Below are 20,043 nucleotides of genomic sequence, written 5' to 3'. Positions count from 1 at the left end.
AGCCACTACAAAGTCTTTAATCTAGTAACTCCCAGGCATCAAGCAAAAAAAGAAAGAAAGAAAGAAAGAAAGAAAGAAAAGTTTAACAAGTGGCATTGATTTCATGCACTAGCTCCCATGCTGACACACAAAAAGTGTTCTCCTCAAGGCTGTTGTATGAACATAGCCGTGACATGCTTGACAAAGATTGGAAAATGGAATTTATCCGGAGTAGAAACAACCAAGCGGAGCATAATCCATGCATAACCGATCATCTTTTCAATCTGTGTATTAAGATGAGCACCAAAAGAAAAGTGCACAGTATTATATGGGATTCTTCTTTGCACGAAATAATAATCTTACTTTGGACAAAATCATAAGACACTGCATCCAAAACCCCCTGAAGCGGATATGTAAGAAATTGTGGTTCAGATTTTACCTTTCCTGCGGTGACCCCTGCCTCTGCGTGATGGAGGTGCGTGTGCCAGGCGATGGTGATCATTTCCTTTGCCCTCTACCCTCTCTGACCTCTTAGCCACCTGTAGCTGTTGGTCCTCGGGTAGACACGTGCAGTGGCACTTGCAGTGACCTGATGTTTGTGCGGAGCAGGTGCACAGGAATGCCAGCCACAGCAGCCATGCTGAGAGCTGCATCTTTACAAGGAAAATATCCACACTGCAATACTCGTCTTATGTGCTCTTGTTTTTTTCCCTAGCGTGCCATACCAGTGCAGAGCAAGCCTAAACCTAGCTTTAGCTGATCGTTACCAGAAGACCTGTTCTAAGTTATTTGGGGATTGTTATAAAGAATTTTCTTTATGTTCCACTAGTGCCACTTTTTTCACTTTCCCTCCCTCTCTCTCTCTCTATCTTCCCTCTCTCTCTCTCTCTCTCTCTCTCTCTCTCTCTCCCTCCCTCCCTCTCCCTCTCTTTCTCTCTCCTCTCTGTTCTCTTTTGGGAAAGAACTTGGAGGACACAATGATTGAAAAACAAGTTTGAGACCCCATGCTGGGAGCAAGGAGGAGAAGGAGGAGAGGGACGGGGTGCTGTCTCCTCCAACAACATCTGTGTCATTCGTTCTGCACGTCCCATAGATAGAGAACAAGGCTGGGATGTGGGGCCAGGAGGGGTTGGGAGGGGTGTGTGATAGGCGATGCGAGGCAAAAGAGGGAGGATGGGCTCTTTATTGATGAGCATCAGTTTTATTAATAAAGTTTCTACAAGTGATCAAATCTACAACCAGCTTTCTCTTTCTTGAAACAACAAATGACCAAAAAGAAATCATCATGCATCATGTCCATACCCTTCATCATGGGCAAGTTGACACACTCCTGTTACTTCGTTCTGAGGGCTTACCACTTACTCAGAAAAGCTATAGAGAGGCCAAGAGGGAGTGTTTTCAAACAAAACTGACCTTCCCCAATGGCTTTAGCGGCTTGCCTAGCATGAAAGACACCGCTTTTGTTGTGACCCATTCAGAGTCTCCAGACTATTTTTCGATCTCAAACTCGCCTTTTATCTTCTTTAGGGCAATGAAAACGTCGGGCCAGGCAACTGAAATCGCTAATGCAACCATAAAATGTTTCACCATAAATGAATGCCATTTCATTTTCACCCCAAACATATCAATTAATCTGACAGCAGGAATGCCGTGGCTTTTGATTGCTGAGGGAATGACGGGCGTGAAAAAAAGGCACAAAGGAGGCATTTTTTTTCCTGCCACCCCCATCAGTGGCGAAACAGTTTGGAAAGGGTTTGCCCTGGGCACAAAGAGCCAGGGGAAATTTGTTCTTGCCTGTTCACACAGTATGGGGCTCAAACATCATCGTGGCTGAGTGGTCAGAATCAAACAAGAGGGAGAAAGCGATTAGTCTCATATAGACAGACCTAGTGTCAGTCTCTCCAGGCCTACTGATTCGCTTCACTGTGAACACAAGGACCATGCTGGGCAACAAGCCTGACCTGTTCTGGGTTTAAACCGCACAACTTCCTAACTAATTTTAGGCTGGAGACCACACACATGTTGCTGTAAACATGAGCTCATACACTGTATATGTAAGAATGAAATACCATTACAGTATACACCATATCCAGTTGTGAGCAATACAGCCTCCTCAAGATTTGGTTGGTTAATGGTGCTAGCTTTCTAAGAGGTAAGATTCCATGAGTGTGATTCACTACTGCTACACATTCGGATCTCCGAAGGAATCATCTATGACCCTCAATCAGGCCCAAAATGTCCTGGTTGCTTGTTAACACAACAGCGTAACAACGCACAACCCCATACCACACATCACACACCACATGCAGTCTGAGTGTCCATCACAACCAACACGCTCAGTATATTCAGCTTAGTGGTTAAGGTGTCGGGTGACTGCTTAGAAGGTTGAATCCCAGGTCCAGCAAGCTACCACTGCTGGGCCATGGAGCAAGGCCCTTTATTGCTCAGTTAAAATTGTAAGTTGCTCTGGAAAAGGGTGTCTGCCAAATGCTGTAAATGTACACTTTACTCCATGTAAAGGGGGCATTGGGTAGAAAGGCCTTTCCACCAGATAGAGAAGTGCAACACATAAGGCATCAGTGGCTGCACATGAAACTAGAAGCATTTCTTTTCTAGATGAATCCGAACACTCATTAAGCACTGAAACATTTTCATTGAATGACATGAAGATCATGTAGAAAAAAATATACTAAAATGTTTTCTATTGGCTCATTCTCATATATAGAAATTTTATTCATAGACAAAGAGTACTCCATAGACAAACTGCTGGACTGAACCTCTTTTATTTCTAAGAATGTCAGATCACAGACTGAGAAACTGCGTTTCATATAAAAATGGAACCACTGAGATAAATCCACACTACTTCATGAATAAAAGAAGAAAAGCCATCTTATATTAAAAGATAGAAATGGCGCAAGGTTGTGTTTTAGCTAACATCGCAGTCCATCATGCCTGAGATAAAACTAACAGAACATGACTTTCTATTCAAATATATTTAGATCAACCATAATATGCACTCGGACCACCACCTCTATCATTGCCTCACCCGTGGAGACCCATTCATTCAGCTCTACATAGTGCACCGCATCACTGTTAAAAATGTCAAACGCCACACTTCAAGCCACCTCAGGACATCAGGACTGGGCAGAGAGGCTCTATAGCCGCCTGCACTGACCCATCAAACAAGGCCAGGAGTTGGGCCTTTGAGATAATCCCCTCTGTGGAAAGAGAGAGCGATAGATAGAAAGAGTTGGGGGTTGAAGATGGGAGGTGCATGAGGCTGTGACAGCACCTCAAGGCTTCACACAAAAGGAGTAATGGTGCAGGACTGAGAGGCAGTGAGAAAATCCACACTCGTATTGCCAAAAATACATCAGCCATTGCCAGGGTAACCATTACATGCCCATGCCTTAGGCTTTAAGTGAAGGAAAGCCACTAAAGTAATCTCGGCTTGAGAATTCTGCACTCAAACCGTCCCCGCCCTTGCAATCAGGGTTTACTGTTAATGTGGCCATCTTACTCAGATGAATTAAAGGCAGTGATTTTAGGAGAGATTCCTGATAGAGACCTTTCTCACAAAAAGTATTATGTTACTACTACAACTAATAAAAATAATAATATATTTTTTTAAATATTATTAATAATAGCAATAAAATAGTACATGTGTTTGAACTATTATATATTATTATATCATTTAAAAAACAACAACAGTAATAGTATAATTGATTTTGTTGTTATTATTAGTACATATTTTAGGTTGCTTTTTAAACATTTGCATTTACACCATTTGGCAAATCCAGAGTAACTGCTTAATACAGCAGGATAATAAGATATGATCCTAGAGCTGCTCTCTTAGCCCTAAACGTGAGATCCATAGCTACAGACTCTCAGGGTTAGGATTAGAACCAAAAGGTCAGTGACATGGCGAGAAAAGGAGGCAAGAGCTAAAGCAAAAGGAGGAGGTGGGAGCAGGAGTTCTGCTTGAGTGGATCACAAAAGAGCATCTACTCCTCTCCCCCTCCCACCTTCCCCACCCCTTTTCTCTCTCCCTCCCGCTATCCTGCTTCTACACTCCTATCCCAAACCCCAGTACCCACACCCACATCCTAGGCTAACACCTCTCTATCCCTGGATCTCCATTTCCCTCGGTTTCCTTTTCTCTGTCTCTCTCACGTCTCTTTGTATGTCCAGCTGGCTGCACCACAAAAGCTCCCGCTCAGACTCCCAATGAGCACTGCTGCCCTAGTCGCTTTGTTCGACTCATTTTCCCACTCCCTGGAGAGAGGAGAGAGTCACAACCAGCATGAAAAACCAACTGAGACCTGAGGTGTGGAGAAAGAAAGAGAGAAAGAAACAGAAAGAGAGGCAGTAGAAGAAACACTATCCTATGCAAGAACCTGAAAAGGCTCGAGGTGGAGGTCATACTGCTGATCAGCATTGTGTGTTTTCGTCTGATATTACCATGCTGTTAAATGAACAGATAAGTGCACACCAAACACAAATGATGAAGTCTTGACCTACAGATATGGCAACCAACTGCAGGAATAATTATTTAATGATTCCTAAATGATTCCTAAATGATTCATTTAATAATTCTGTAATCCTGGAGGTCGGAATAACTCTTACATCATTGCAGAACTCCATTTTTATCCTTATTCCTCTACCCAACCATTGCTCCATCTATCCATCTATCCATCTATTAGCCCTCAGAAAGCCTCAGTGTTGAGATGTGGGCCGGAACTAATAGGATTGGATTTGATTCATTAGATTCTCTTTCATCAGACTGGTTGGAATTTCACTGCACGTCCTTCCCAGCTCCCTGATCTCCTTCTCATTTATTTATTTATTTATTTATTTTTTTAAAGAAGCTTGAGATGTGTGAGATCACATAACTGAGGCCAAATATCAAATATTACATTTCTGTCCCTTCCATCAGATAGGGTGATATGCTGTCACACATGAGCACAGGTCTGTTACAGAGGGAGATATCTGGCACAGATGGTACATGATGACACGATTAGGTAGACATGGAAAAGCTTTTTCCTGGTGAGCCCACATTCCAAAAACACAAATTCATACAGGATCTGTGAATCATTTAGTAAGAACTATTTCATTATAACCACAAGAACTTTTCATAATAGGATAGCATAGCAGCTTTTCTGTTAAAGGGGCATTCAATAGGACTTTTATTTACTCAAATTCTCATTTTAAATTAGTTAATAACATTTAAAGGCGCTAAAAGGACGTGAGAGTTGTTTACCGACTCAAGACGATAATCTCTAGAAAACATGCCAATACTGCTTCAGGCGTTTAGAACCGTGTAGCAACAAAGAGAATGAATGGAGCCTGAGTTAGTGTTTCAAAAGATGTGGACCAGCCAAATTGTTTACAGACTCTAAACAAACTGTCTTTTATTCGATGTGAACACTAGACCTTAGCAAGCTTCATAATGTATTCAGTGTACACATAAACATCCACGTGAATTAAGTGCTATAATGATGTCCGTCTCTTTTAAAGGTATATGAACTTTTGACAAATGCGCTACAATAAAAAAATGATAATAAAATCCCACATACAAACACAGAGAGCATTTCCTTGTTACAATCCAAATAATCAACTTGCACAGCTTGACATTCTGCTGAAGCACCCAATTCTTCTTGCAGCGCTTTTGTCACATTGTGTAAGGAGACGGTATTTAAAAGAATGCTTCTAGTGAGCCAAATTAGCATGTCAAAATGGTGGAGAGCTGATGAAATGTCTGGTTCGTGTTGTCTATATGGACAATAAGGGGTAGTAGGTCACCAGTTAATAGAGTGACATCAGTTCTTAACTAAATCATTCACAGTTAATAATACTGAGATTTGTATTAAGGAATACATGATGCAAATAAATAAATAAATAAATATAAAAGAGAGTTTAATTAAACAATACATCCAGCAAGTACAAAAGTGAGAATTTTTAGTTGCTCATTTGGCTGACAATTTTCATCTGAAGAGACATACAACTGAGACAGCACACAACAGAGCAGCTGAGAATTAAGCATCTTGCTCAAGGACACAACATGTGGTGTTGGGATTTGAACAAATTCCCAATCAGTAGTCCAAAGCCTTTACAATTTATACAATCACAGCACCTGAACACAACATAGTCAATACTCAATACATCTAATGATGGCTTTAAACTGGATGTACTCTCAATCAAATGTAGTGTATAGCAGCTCTATCTATATAATAGTCCTCAGAAAATGGTCCAGACATCAGATTTGGCCAGCAGGCCTCTCTGTATGAGCCTCTCATGTAAAGTCAGCCTCACTGATGCTGAGGGAACTAGTATGTGCCAGGCCCTGGTCTAGTGGTCTCTCAGAGGCTTGGCGTACACCGGCTCCAGAAGGTGGAAGGGTAAGAGAAGGAATAGAGACGCCAGGAAGATCACGCTTGCTACCGCCAGGAGCACGTAACGGCCGATGAAGAAGGTGTCCACTATCTGAAACACAGCAGATGAGACCGTTATAAACATGAAAGCATTGACACTATTTCAGACAAAAGCGAAGGGTAAGTTGCAATCTCCATTTCTCCACTAGAGGTCAGCAGGACTCCTTCCCGAAAGTGACAGAGTGACGAGACGGCTCAGTTCTTACAAGGTGTAGCTTCCATTTGCTTATTTCTTCCTATGTACACTTTCGGTGTCGTAGAATCGTGCTCATATCCAGTCAGGTCTTTTCAAAAAGCCTTATTACAAAAATGAAATCTGCCATGTTGTCATATTATGTGTGTGTGTGTGTGTGTGAGAGAGAGAGAGAGAGAGAGAGACAGAGAGAGAGAGAGAGAGAGAGAGAGAGAGAGAGAGAGACCGAGACAGAGAAAGAGAGAAGAAGAAGAAAAATTAAAGTGAATGTGTGTAAAACAATGACAGACATAAACAAGGAGAGAGAGAAGGAGAGTCTCACTCTGTGTGTGTGTGTGAGACAGAGAGAGAGAGAGAGAGAAAGAGAGAGCAAGAGAGAAGAAAAAGAAAAAGAAGAAAAAAAAAATTAAAGTGAATGTGTGTAAAAGAATGACAGACATGAACAAGGAGAGAGAGAACGAGATTCATTGTGTGTGTGTATGTCTGTGTGTGTGTGCGCGCACAAACGGGGGAGGGCACCGTCTCCAGTGGATGCAGTGTTCTCTCGTTTAACGCATCTCACTTTCTAATTTGCCAATTAGCCGGCTAGCGAAGCAAGGAGCGGTGGCCATGTTTTATTAATGCGGCATTGAGTGAGCCGTGCCCAGATCCTGTTTGGGGCCAGCCTAATTGGCACTGTGATATGTTTTTGTACAACAGCGAAGGCTCCAGCATTTCTTATACAACAGACCGCCACTTATCAGGAGAAGCCGAGGATCTGCTCAAACTTTTACCACAGGCAGCAGAGCAGGAGCACACAGCGAGGCTCGTTTCACAGTCCTGGGTGATTCGCTCTCCACACACACTTAGGACTGAAAAAAGAGCATTCTTATTTTGTATAAAGCAGTTCTGCTTTTGTTTTCATAGCAAGATATCATTTATTTGATCTAGTAAAAAAAAACAGGTTTACTTATCCATATTTTATCATTTTCGCACTAAAGGCGTCTTAACAGGCAACTCATTTGGGACTCACTTTAGAGAAAATTCACAGCTATGCTTTTGAAACTGCAGGCTGTATATAACTAAAATTCTGTCTAGCTAAACAACTGTGTCCCACATTGTACACCGTACTAGAGATCTGAAATATCTATAGTAGCAATATATTGCATGTTTGATATTGTATATTGTATAAATTGTATATACCGATCAGGGATAACATCATGACCACCTGCCTAATATTGTGTTGGTCCCCCTTTTGCTGCCAAAACAGCCCTGACCTGTCGAGGTATGGACTCTACTAGATCCCTGAAGGTGTGCTATGGGGTCTGGAACCAAATGTTAGCAGCAGATCCTGTTATTATCCTGCTGAAAGAGGCCACGGCCATCAGAGAATACCGTTTCGATGAAACAGTGTACATGGTCTGCAACAATGCTTTGGCAGGTGGAAGGTGTGAAAGTAACATCCACATGGATGGAAGGACCCAAGATGTCCCAAAGCTTGACACTGCCTCCACCGGCTTGCCTTCTTCCCATAGTGCATCCTGGTGCCATGTGTTCCCCAGCCAGCCTTTGCTCCCCACATGCATCAATGAGCCATGGCTGCCCATGACCCTGTCTCCGGTTCACCACTGTTCCTACGTTGGACCACTTTTGATAGATACTGACCACTGCAGACCGGGAACACCCCACAAGAGCTGCAGGTTTGGAGATGCTCTGATCCAGTGGTCTAGCCATCACAGTTTGGCCCTTCGTCAAACTCGCTCAAATCCTTACACTTGTCCATTTTCCTGCTTCTAACACATCAACTTTGAGGACAAAATGTTGACTTGCTGCCTAATATATCCCACCCACTAACAGGTGTCATGATGAGGAGATCTCTCGGTGCTCATAATGTTATGCCTGATCGGTGTATGTATTACATAATATATTGTATGTTGTATGAATTGTATACTGTACATATTGAACAGTATTCAGGAATGCATGACAAAACACTAATTAAAATTATTCAGCCAATTTAGAAACGCATCATTGTTTCTGTTTATGATTTTCATTCAAAATTTATAACACACTATTGCTTTATTATTACTTTGTACATACTAACAGTGTATTCAATTCATGTGGACAGATTCTTCTGTAGAGCTTATCCTACACAGGGTTGCAGTGAGCCTGGAGTCTATCCCAGGGGATTCAGGACAAAAGGAAGGGCACAACCCTGGCCAGGGTGCCAAGCCGTTGCAGGGCACACACACACAAACACACACACACACACACACACACACACACACACAGAGGCAGAAATCGACCCCTCCATCTCTGGAGGTATGACGCAAACATGTTAACCACTAAGCCACCATGACCCTGTTACTGAAATCAAAATGACTGAATTAAATTGTTCAGCTAATTTAGAAATACACCCATTTTTTTTGTTGATTCTGTTATGTTGTCTATTCATTTATAGTTGAGAATGTCCATTTCCTTTAATTTTTACTTAATAACTCCTTCATGTAGACAAATCATTCCATCAGAATAGGACCATGTCGTGGTCATGATCACACATGCAAGGACATTTAAATTCACTAATAAAGTAAACTGTCTGATCCAATTAGACGGTCAAATTAATGAACTGATATGTAAATAAGTATGTATGCATGCTGCTAGATTGAACATATCAGTAAGCAAGCAATACAACATGACAGGATGTGCTGTTTCAGGAAATCAGTCAACGTCAGGGTGGTGTGATGTCCAGCAACGTTAATGTCAAAGCTGACTATTCTCCTGTTATAGTACATCCTACTTCAAATTCTTAAACAACTCTTTAGACCTTTTATAGCTACGCTTAATGCCAAGAATACCACAAGCCCATATGTTCCTGTTATCACTTAATTAAAGCAGCTATAACAGTTGCTCTCTCACCAACCCCTCCTCTGTACTCTCTCATGAAGTATTCTGTAATAGTACAAAATGTAGCTTGTCATGCTACTGGAAAACCAACACCACAAACTACTCTTTTCTGAAGATTTTCAGGCTTTACTTCATAAAGTATTTCATGTTTAAATACTCAGATACTGAGTATTTAGTATTTCATGTAATACTCATTAAATACATGTGACACATCTGAGTGTAAATAGAGGGGTCACTACAGTGACCATGTGACACTGTCCGCAAATGAATGAACAACCTAAAACCCTGCCTCAAATTGCATACTTTCATACAACTCCATTATTTTATTAATTCTTCTTATCTCTTACACAGATCAGGCATAACATTGTGAGCAGTGAGAGGTGAAGTGAATAAGACTGATGATCTCCTCATCATGGCACCTGTTAGTGGGAGGGGTATATTAGGCAGCAAGTAAACATTTTGTCCTCAAAGTTGATGTGGACAAGGATGAAATGGACAAGAGTAAGCAAATTAGACAATTAGGCATCATAACTACAGCTCTTGTGGGGTGTTCCTGTGCTGCAGTGGTCAGTATCTATCAAAAGTGGTTCAAGGAAGGAACAGTGGTGAACCATCTTTTACATCACGTGGATGGCCGGGTGTGTGTGCGTCTTTTACCTGGGAAACACATGGGCACCAGAATGCACTATGGGAAGAAGGCAAGCCGGCGGAGGCAGTGTCATGCTTTGGACAATGTCCTGCTATCCATGTGGATGTTACTTTGACACGTACCACCTACCTAAGCATTGTTACAGACCATCTACACCCTTTCATGGAAACAGTATTCCCTGATGGCTGTGGCCTCTTTCAGCAGGATAATGCGCCGTGCCACAAAGCAAAAATGTTTCAGGAATGGTTTGATGAGCACAAGAACGAATTTGAGGTGTTGACTTAGCCTCCAAATTCCTCAGATCTCAATCCAATCCAGCATCTGTGGGATGTGCTGGACAAACTAGTCTGATCCATGGAGGCCCCACCTCGCAACTTGAAGGACTTAAACAATCTGCTGCTAACATATGAGTGCCAGATATCACAGCACACCTTTAAACCACCTTTAAACACCAAATTAAACTGACTACAATAGAATTAAATAACTTTTGCATCAGTGAGGAAAAAAGGTCAGGTCTGATGTTCTGCCCCCAAGCAGGTATAGTTATCATTTACAGTTTTCTAATCTTTTTTAGTGAAGGCAACCAGATGTTTACTGATATCCAACTTCTGTAAATTTTTCAGTGTGCATTATTTCACGCTCTCTACGTCATGCACTTCATGATGTCAAGTGTTTTGACCCCTGAGGCTTCTCGGTTTCTGGTTGGCTGTCTGTTGCTAGGCATCTAACCGAAACTGCATTGTTTCACACTGTACATATAACCTGCAATGTGAGGTTAACACCAGAAAACTGCTGCTAACTCTGCTTCAGAGTAGGGTGTCAGAACCGCAGGTAAAACCCTCTAAACCCAGTGTGAAACTTTCCTCTGCCCAGGTAAAACACAGGATTTAGAATGACCATAAGCCAGAGTTAAGTGCAGTGTGAAAAGCCCTACAACTAACATGAACCATTTCTCCTTTTACAGTTAGTGTTTCTCATGTAGCCTTCAAACCTGCACACCATCAGCAGAATGTTTTAAAGAGATACAGAGCTCGCTGCGGTATATATATATATATATATATATATATATATATATATATATATATATATATATATATATACACCCAACACCACAACAAAAAATGTCAATGTCTCAATAATTTGTCATGTGCCCTTGACCATCAATTACAGCTTGACAACGACGTCTCATGCTGTTCACAAGTCGACTTATTGTCTGCTGAGGCATGGCATTCCACTCTTCTTGAAGGGCGGCCCTCAGGTCATTGAGGTTCTGGGGTGCAGGGTTACGAGCCTCTACACGGCGACTCAGCTGATCCCATAGGTTTTCTATGGGGTTCAGGTCTGGAGAAAGTGCACACAACTCCATTTGAGGAACCCCAGCCTCCAGCAGCCGTTCCCTAATGATGTGACCTCGATGAGCTGGAGCATTGTCGTCCATGAAGATGAAATTAGGCCTGTGTTGTTCATGCAGGGGCACAATGACTGGATTAATGATGTTATTCAGGTAGTATTGGCTTGTCACTGTACCATTCACAAGATGCAGGGCAGTTCTGTATTGAGTAGACACACCTGCCCAGACTGTACCACCACAACAGTGGCTGATGCATAGCGCTCTCCTTGACGTCTCCAACATCGTTGGCGGCCATCGTTTCTGCTCAACATGAATCGACTTTCATCAGAAAACAGCACTGAGGCCCACTGGTCCCTCATCCAGCTGGCCCATCCAAGACAATAACGCCTGTGCCTGGTGGTGTGGTCAGGTACCCTTGCAGGTCGTCTAGCACGCAGACCACGCTGATGTAAACGGTTTCGAATGGTCTGACGTGACACTTGTGTTCATCTCACCTCCCTTAAATGTGCCTGGAGTTGAGTGGCATTCATCATCCGGTTCCGCACGGCACTGTTCACAATGAAGCGGTCATCAACGTGGGATGTGGCCAAAGGACGTCCACGTCAATGCCTTTCTGTGACTCTTCCAGTCTCTCTGTATCTCTGTTGCAACCTGCTGATGACACTCTGTGACCCTCTAAGCTCAGTGGCCACTTCCCTCTGAGAACATCCTGTTTGAAGCCTCGCAATGGTGAGGTTGATCAATTGTTAGGTGTGGTCTTGGTCTCATGATGTCAAAATGTGAACAGCATGAGGAAGAGGACTGTTTAAATACCAATTCTAATTGAACCAGAAAATTTATTCGTCGATTCATGGATGAAACACCTGTTGTGAATTTTGCCGTTAAGCACCTTGTTAGAGAACAGCAAGTTATGCAAAAAGTACTGAAACACTGAACAGTTGGACATGTGCATTCAAAAATGTAGAGATGGTCAAATTAAGTTCACCTGTAAAGGTTATAGTGCATTTTAGGTGCATCCTGAAATTTCACCCGAAAGCCGAATATCCTTAACTTTTTGTGAGTAGTATATATATGATTTTTAAGCACAAGCTTAATCACCGCCTTGATATTTGTAACCATTTTAATTAGGCTAGATTTGTAGCTGAAATCTGAGATCATCCTGTCCTTCATTAACAAGGACGATTAGTCTCCTAAAAAGTAATAACCAGGCCACCGAAACTGGGTATTTCATTAAAATTACAGTATGGTTTAATGCTCAGTGACTTTTCACTTTAGAGACTACTGTGTATTGTGATGCCATTAAAATATTGTTGTGATTTTTTTGTGAATTTCTTAAAACTTCTACATCATTTAGTTTTTGCTATTCATCCTGTTCTGACCTGAGGCTGAAAGGCAGAATGTAAACTGTGGCTGTAGTATTTTTTTTGTGTGTGTGTGTGTGTGTGTGTACTGCAAGGGGCAGTTTGGCAGAGAGGATACAGGTTTTGGCAGAAGCACATCGGGGGATATGCTGCTGGGTGTTTGTGCTACTCTGCTGTTGCAGAGAGATAAACCATACCAGGTCTTTGTGTTGAACACACACACACACACACACACACACACACACACCTTACAATGCAAGCAGCATGACAATTAGAAAATGTAAATTGGGAACAAGGTCATCTTGCATTTTTGTGCTATTAGCCTGCATCTGTTCAGTGTAGCCCTGAAGCTCGGTTTGTAAACCTGACATTTAATTCTGTTAGGGGGTAAAAATATCTGCACTCCACTCCTGTCCAAAGTAATCATTATAAATCCCATACTTCAACATTGCCATACAATGCATGACTACATAATGGATAGGACTTGTGTACTCTCCATTCCCTAGTCCACATATACAATTTTAAATCTGCATCCCAGAGTCTGGAGTGTGCTATTTCACTTATACCATGATATTCCAATGATTCCAATGGTTTAACTGAATAACGAACAACACTCCTGCCTTATAACAGTTTATGTATTGATTTGATGTTGTGGAAAATCTGTGAGAAAAGTTAGGTCCTTCTCTCTTGTCTCTCTCTCTCTTTCTCTCTGCTGGGCTAAAACATGCAGTAGGTCTAAAAACATGGCAAAATGGATGGATGGATTGGGTAGCTGGAAAGGTGGGTGAGTGGATGGGTGGGTGGATGGATGGGTAGTTGGAAGGGTGGGTGGTTGGAGGGGTGGATGGATGTATGGATGGATGGATGGGTAGGTGAATGGATGGGTGGACTGAGTAGCTGGAAGGGTGGGTGAGTGGATAGGTGGGTGGATGGATAGAAGGGTGGGTGGTTGGATGGATGGATGGATGGATGGGTGGTTGAATGGATAGATGGATGGACTGGGTAGCTGGAAGGGTGGGTAAATGGATGGATGGATAGATGGATGGATGGGTGTGTGGGTGGCTGGACGGACAGATGGATGGATGGGTGGGTGGATTGGGAGGGTGTTTGCAAAGCACTGTGACTGTTACAAAGCACTGACACCAGAAACTCCTTCAATAAATGTTAAATAAATGTCTCCAAAGGATCAAAGTCCTTCACCCCATCAACAATTATACATTTTTAGTAAATTCACTCAATTTCATCCCCATGAAGGATAGACCTAAAATGTATCATTTCTAACCTTATCTATCCTTTACATCCATATATATTCATATATTTCTGTAAAGCTGTCTTGTGACACTGTCCACTGTTAAAAAAATTTTTTAAAAATTTTTGTTCCAAAAAATTTTTGTTGAACCAAATATTTTGGTTCTGGTGACATTTTTTGTTATATTCATAAGAAAGTAGAGGATGTGGATGTTTCACAACATTAAATGTAACTACGATCGGATAAACCATACATGTTGCCGTTTAATAAATAAATCATCGTCATTGGAATTGCTTTCAAATTGCTAGAGCAGCTAACTAACCAGAGGTTTCTTTATGATTATTGTTAAAACATACAGTTGAACACTGCACATATTTTAGTCTAGATACTTTTGCAGTGCTTTTTGCTGCTTAAGAAAATATAAGAATTCTCCCAGGAGAGCTCAAATCTATACTGGAGGTTAATGTTTTATCTTTAATGCAGAGAGCTTACGTAAGCATACTGCTTATTTCAGTTCAAAGATACTCAGCTGAATATCTTATTACGCATTTGCAGTATAGTCCTGAGCTGAAATCTGCAGTAGGTGCTAAATTCTCACCAGAAGCTATAGCTAGCATAATTGTTTCGGAGGATTCTTAACTTATTGAATGCTATATAGAATCATAATGTCTTAGTGGTCCTAACCTGCTATTATGAATTTATATTATTTTATTTAATAAGATTTAAGATTTTGAAGACACTCAGATGGACAAGACATCTTACAAATGTCTTTTAATTCAGCCCACATTGCCTGATTTATTTTTCAACATTTTAAAAATTCACTATATTCTGCTAAAACTGCATCAGGTTATGTGTGTTTGACCTCTACAGGGGAACTGCTTCTACTTTTACTTAGTAAAAAAAAAAAAGTTGGCATTCCATTTGAAATTATACTACCCTTCTAAAATTCTTACACTAGGTGGTAGAGTACATTGCTTAGTGTGTAGTATGTCATTTGGGACACAGCCTGTGTCAGAATGTTGAGAAAGTAAATGTGAAGCATCCTTAAAGAGAAGGCCTTGTTGAGCAGTACATAAATAGATTAGCACATTTGAGAAAACACAAAGAGAAAAGAAGAAAGAAAAAGTAGAAAGCAGAAATGATCTATCTGTAGAGGGGTTATAGCCATCTCTAAATTTACAGCCATCTTTCTGAAGTAGCATTCAAATAAAAATCAATCGGTCAATCAATATTAAAAATCCCTCTAGAGATGATAACATCATCAAGAGGCATGTTTTAAAAAATAAATATATTAATATGCTTTATATCTTTATTTGCCAATATGTCCCTTTAAATAAAAACATTACAGAATATTTTCTTTTTGTGTTACTTACTCACAAATATTAAAAGATCTCTACAAGGTCTGAGGAGTGGCCTGGAAAAGCAACTTTTAATCCTGTGTCCACACTGGTGTCCCACCAGGCTCAGTACTTGGTCCTCTCCTTTTCTCCCTCTACACTTTCTTGGCAATCTCTTGGCAAAGTTATATCCTCACATGGGTTTTCATACCACTGCTATGCCGATGACACCCAACTCATCTTCTCCTTACCTCCCTCAGATACCACGGCTTCTGCTCGGATCTCAGCGTGTCTGGTGGACATTTAATCTTGGATGGCAGCTCATCAGCTGAAACTCAATCCAAGCAAAACTAAACTGCTGGTCATCCTCCTAACCTGAGAGATGGTGGGACCAGTCGGGCAGTGCTAGTGGATAGGAGGAAGTGAGGTGCAGTGCGAGGAGTAATAAGAGCTTTGAGGTAAGATGAGGTGATTTGAGACTGGACTACTGCAACTCTCTACAGGCAGGACTACCTCTGAATGCAATTCGTCCACTGCAAATGATCCAAAATGCAGCTGCATGACTTGTTTTCAACCTGCCTAAGTTCTCCCACACCACTCCACTGGCTTCCGGTAGCTGCATGCATCAGATTCAAAACAATGATGCTTGCCTACAAAGCCAAGAATGGACCAGCTCCCTCTTACCTCAAAGATCTTATTACTCCTCAAACTGCACCTCGCTCCGTCCTACCCACTAGCACTGCCCGACTGGTCCCACCATCTCTCAGGTTAGGAGGAAGGTATACATCTAGACTCTTCTCTGTTCTGGCACCGAGGTGGTGGAATAAACTTCCCCGAGCCACTGACTGTCTTCAAATAATAGCTGAAGACCTACCTCTTCCTGAAACAATTAAAGTAGCTCTTATTTTCCCTGTTTGTTTTATGTATTGTTGTATGTACATTAAAAAAAAAACAACAATTCAGTTTTTAGGCTGATGGTATCCTAAGTCTGTGGCCTATTGGACCAGTGTTAATGTATTCATTGATAAAGACTTCAAAGAACTTCGTAGGTCGTGCTGGATAACAGCGTCTGCCAAATGCCAGAAATGTAAATGTAAATGTATGCGGTTCTTCCTTAATGATGAAAATAACATACTAACCTGTGTTTCTTTAACAGGAGATGGTAATTCAGAGGCTCGAGGGAAGAACACAAGGATCAAGGTGATGGTTAGAGCCAACAGCACCAAGGGAACGATCCCAAGCCTGATCAAAGAATAGATTATTATTCATTTAATATGTACATAAATTTAAGATCTTAAAAAAATGCAGAGTATGGCTTCATAATGCATTATATCTTTTTGCATGAACAAAGAATGCTGGAGGTGACAGAAATAATGACCTACAAATGCTCAAGTTGGTTCGTCCATGTCTGAGGCTGATCAGAATGCTCACAGCATATGCAATATTAAATACATTTATCTCTCTGCTAGTGACAACTGCAGCAATAACAACGAGGTGGTGACTTTGTGGCCCAATTTGAATTGGGTTACTGCCCCAAAGTTGCTTATTGTCCAATAACAGTGTGTCATGTAGTGTTTTATTTCTCAGTGACTTGCCAACACTAACATCTGTTTATAGTTAACTTTAATGTTTTGGAACATCCTTTAATTTTGTGAAACAAGTTACTTCCTTTTATCACTTATTTTATAACAGCTATAAACATTCACTCCCTCAGCAGACTCTGTTTATTCCTCTTTCCACTTTAATAAGACAAAAAAAAGCAGCTGGTGATGTTACTGAGAAACAGTTGCAGCTTTACCTCTGACAAAATTCTGACCCTGGAGACTTATTACAACAATGTTAAATAAATGTCCCCTAACAGAAAACATGGGTGGATGAATTGGTGGGTCGGTGGTTGGGTAGATAGATGGATGGAAGGCTGGGTGAATGGATGGATGGATGGATGGATAAGTGAGTGGATAGATGCTTGGGTGGGTGAATGGATAGATGGGTTAATTGATGGATGGGTGGTTGTTTGGGTGAGTGGATGGATGGATGGGTTTATGGATGGGTGTGTGGGTAATTGGATGGGTAGGTGAAGATGAAGTGAATCTGAAGTAATAAATTAATAAATAAGTGAAAATGAATGAATGTTGTACTTCTTAAACACAGTGTAAATTTACCTGACACTTAAATAGAAATCTCTACTCTATTACAGATGTATAGTTACAGACTGTAGTTTTCCTCTTTCCTCCAAGTATCCTTTTCCTCTAAGTCTATACATCTTTCGGCCTTCAGAAACTTTGCAGGTTTTAGAATAATTTTCCAGACTGCCACTGAACATTATAATTCTATTCAAACAAGCTAATACACAGCTTTTACTTGCAAACTCTTATTAATCTCACCTTAATTCAGTGTGATAGTCTTTTCTTACGCTACTCAATGCTTTCCCACTTAGATTCTACTCGAACTATTCTACGCTTGTCTAAATTTATAGACCTTAGTTTACACCAAGAAAGACTGCTTTGAACATATTGTAATATCTCACAAAAGTGCGTTGTGACTTAACGCCACAATATCAGTAACATGTAGCATGTTATCCCCATGTCTGCAGAGGTTTCACTGAGGTTTTCCAGTTTCCTCCGAACCTCACGTGTGTTAACTGGCACATAATGTTGCCCCTAGATGTGAAAGAGTGTGTACAAAGACATGTGTGATGCCCTGCAGGGAATGTGTGTCCCATCCTGGGTGTATTTTCAACTTAGTGTTAGAATATTGCAACTTTAACCAGCCTTTAATGTGAAAATTAATGTAGGAATGAAAGTTATATGCATTGCTCTTGTATGTTTTGTACATTGTGGACACCTGAGCTTCACACACATATATGGTTCTTCTCTAAACTCTTGCCACAAAGTTCATTGTCTAGAATGTCTTTGTATGCTGTACCAGTACAATTTCCTTTCACTGACATCACAATGAAGACAAAATTTACCAAGAGCGGAGTGGAAGAACTAAGGAGCCCTGACCTCAACCCCACTGAACACCTTCGTGATGAACAGGAACACTGGCCTCTTTGTCAAACATCACTATCTGATCTCTCCAATGCACTTGTGGCTGAATTAGCACAAATCCCCAATATCTAGTCAAAAGCGTTCCCAGAAGAGTGGAGGTTATTATAACAGGAAATCGGCACTAAATCTGGAGATGAATTTTCAACAAGCGCATACAGGCACGGCGATCAGGTGTCTACAATCGTCCATAATACATGTGACTTCAGTGCCACTTTAAATGATGCTGTTAACTGGATACTTTTGGTTTGAGAAGTCTGCAAAGCAAGCAAACAAAAACAACAACAAGAAGAAAGTAAGTCAGCAAGCAAGCTGAATGGTGGGCTTACTTGGTTGCACCAGCAGCACGGGACATGACGAGACTAAGGACCAGAGTCCCTATCCACATGAGGGCGATGAGGAAGACACCTGTCCCCACCCCCAGCACCAGAGCCCCGCCCATAACTCACCTGTAAACCGTAAATCACACAGCAAACTGTAAAAAAAAAAAAAAAAACAGACATAACATTTAGAACTAAATCTAGTCTGCGAGTTTAACATGAGTAGGTTTGCATTACTTTATAGAACAAAAGTCAAGAGTAACATCTAATTTGTGTTAGTCTGACTATCTTTAAAACTTTAACTTTAAACCGATATCAGCTTGCTAATAAAAGCTCAGGTTCTCTTTATCCGCTTACCCGTTAACAAAACAAGCTAATGCTGCTTCCGCTTACAGCAGATCAGACTGAGACGCCGGTGGAATTAGGCTAGGTTTTATTTATCAGTTAAAAAAAATAAACACGCTTTTTTTAAGACGAGTCAGAAAAGCCCATTATATCATTTATATTTGTCCCTGGATACAAAGTGCTTTCATGTTGTCCGTCTTCACTTCCGGTGTTACCGCAAACCAGCCAATCAGTACTCGGTTTGCGACACAAGAATTCTGGGAAGTGTAGTCCTCTTGTAGTCCTAGGTTATTTTTTGATTTGTTTTGGGTTTTTTCAGTAATAAAATCATCACTAGGCTTTTTATTTCTGAACTTTCCACCAACAGAGCTCATTACATGAAAAACAGTTATTACTTTTATGCCTGTAAGGCATTATTTATTGACCAAATTGTTTTTGAGATCAAGTGAGATTCAGATCAAGTGACCGGTCAAAAAGACGAAAAGGCTATAAGGTAAAATGGCAAAGCTTCAATAAGCAGCTATTTTTTTTTAACATTAATGGAAAGAGTTTTAGTATTTTGTAATAGTCCATATGTGCTACCCCACAGGAGGGTGTTCATGGCAGAGGACTCCTTAATAATATACACACACTGACACTGACATTTATTTATTTTTTATTTTTTTTTACTTATTATTAAGTTCAAGAAAGAGGAAATGTAATAATAGGAACTAATTTCCACGCAGAAGATCCAAAATATTAAAGTTAAATCTAAAAGCTATAAAAGCATGACGTGTTTATTTATTAATAAATTAAATAGTTGTATTGGCTGTTGGGGGTGGTTAGGGATTAGGATTACAACAGACCATGGTGTGTTTTATTCTATACTTTTATACTTCATTCTATACTTTATAATAAATGG

The 20,043-nt window shown here is 40.8% G+C and overlaps 2 protein-coding genes across 3 annotated transcripts in view; both read right to left on the bottom strand.

Annotated features, from left to right (window-relative positions):
- robo4 (roundabout, axon guidance receptor, homolog 4 (Drosophila)) overlaps positions 1-647 on the bottom strand; it is a 25,278-nt gene extending 24,631 nt beyond the window's left edge. The window contains exon 1 of the mRNA XM_058412762.1: positions 419-647. Coding sequence (XP_058268745.1) covers positions 419-632 — 214 coding nt within the window. The 5' untranslated portion in view covers positions 633-647. The remainder of the gene's footprint in view (positions 1-418) is intronic.
- A 5,223-nt stretch (positions 648-5,870) lies between these two features.
- tmem218 (transmembrane protein 218) lies at positions 5,871-19,345 on the bottom strand. 2 transcript variants are annotated; one of them, XM_058411160.1, is made up of 4 exons: positions 19,155-19,345; positions 18,807-18,952; positions 16,570-16,672; positions 5,871-6,462 (listed from the first exon to the last, which is right to left on the bottom strand). In XM_058411160.1, exons 2-4 carry the CDS (start codon positions 18,917-18,919, stop codon positions 6,328-6,330), a joined length of 351 nt encoding a protein of 116 aa, XP_058267143.1. In that variant the 5' UTR covers positions 18,920-18,952; positions 19,155-19,345; the 3' UTR covers positions 5,871-6,327. The 2 variants fall into 2 exon arrangements, with proteins under 2 accessions (XP_058267143.1, XP_058267144.1); XM_058411161.1 differs by having other exon boundaries at positions 18,807-18,926.
- Between the last annotated feature and the right edge of the window lie 698 nt (positions 19,346-20,043).

This window comes from Hemibagrus wyckioides, linkage group LG16 (assembly GCF_019097595.1).
Source record: "Hemibagrus wyckioides isolate EC202008001 linkage group LG16, SWU_Hwy_1.0, whole genome shotgun sequence".
NCBI classification, from domain to species: domain Eukaryota; kingdom Metazoa; phylum Chordata; class Actinopteri; order Siluriformes; family Bagridae; genus Hemibagrus; species Hemibagrus wyckioides.
The sequence above is the reverse complement of the archived record's forward strand: the minus strand, read 5'-3'. Positions and strand labels throughout refer to the sequence as shown.

Bases quoted from the DNA above. Each gene is read 5' to 3' on its own strand.
- tmem218 (XM_058411160.1), bottom strand. From the start codon at position 18,919: ATGGGCGGGGCTCTGGTGCTGGGGGTGGGGACAGGTGTCTTCCTCATC. The intron at 16,673-18,806 runs GTAAGCCCACCA...TTCTTTGATCAG, and splicing joins CGTGCTGCTGGTGCAACCAA to GCTTGGGATCGTTCCCTTGG. The intron at 6,463-16,569 runs GTTAGTATGTTA...GCTGTGTTTCAG, and splicing joins CTCCTGTTAAAGAAACACAG to ATAGTGGACACCTTCTTCAT.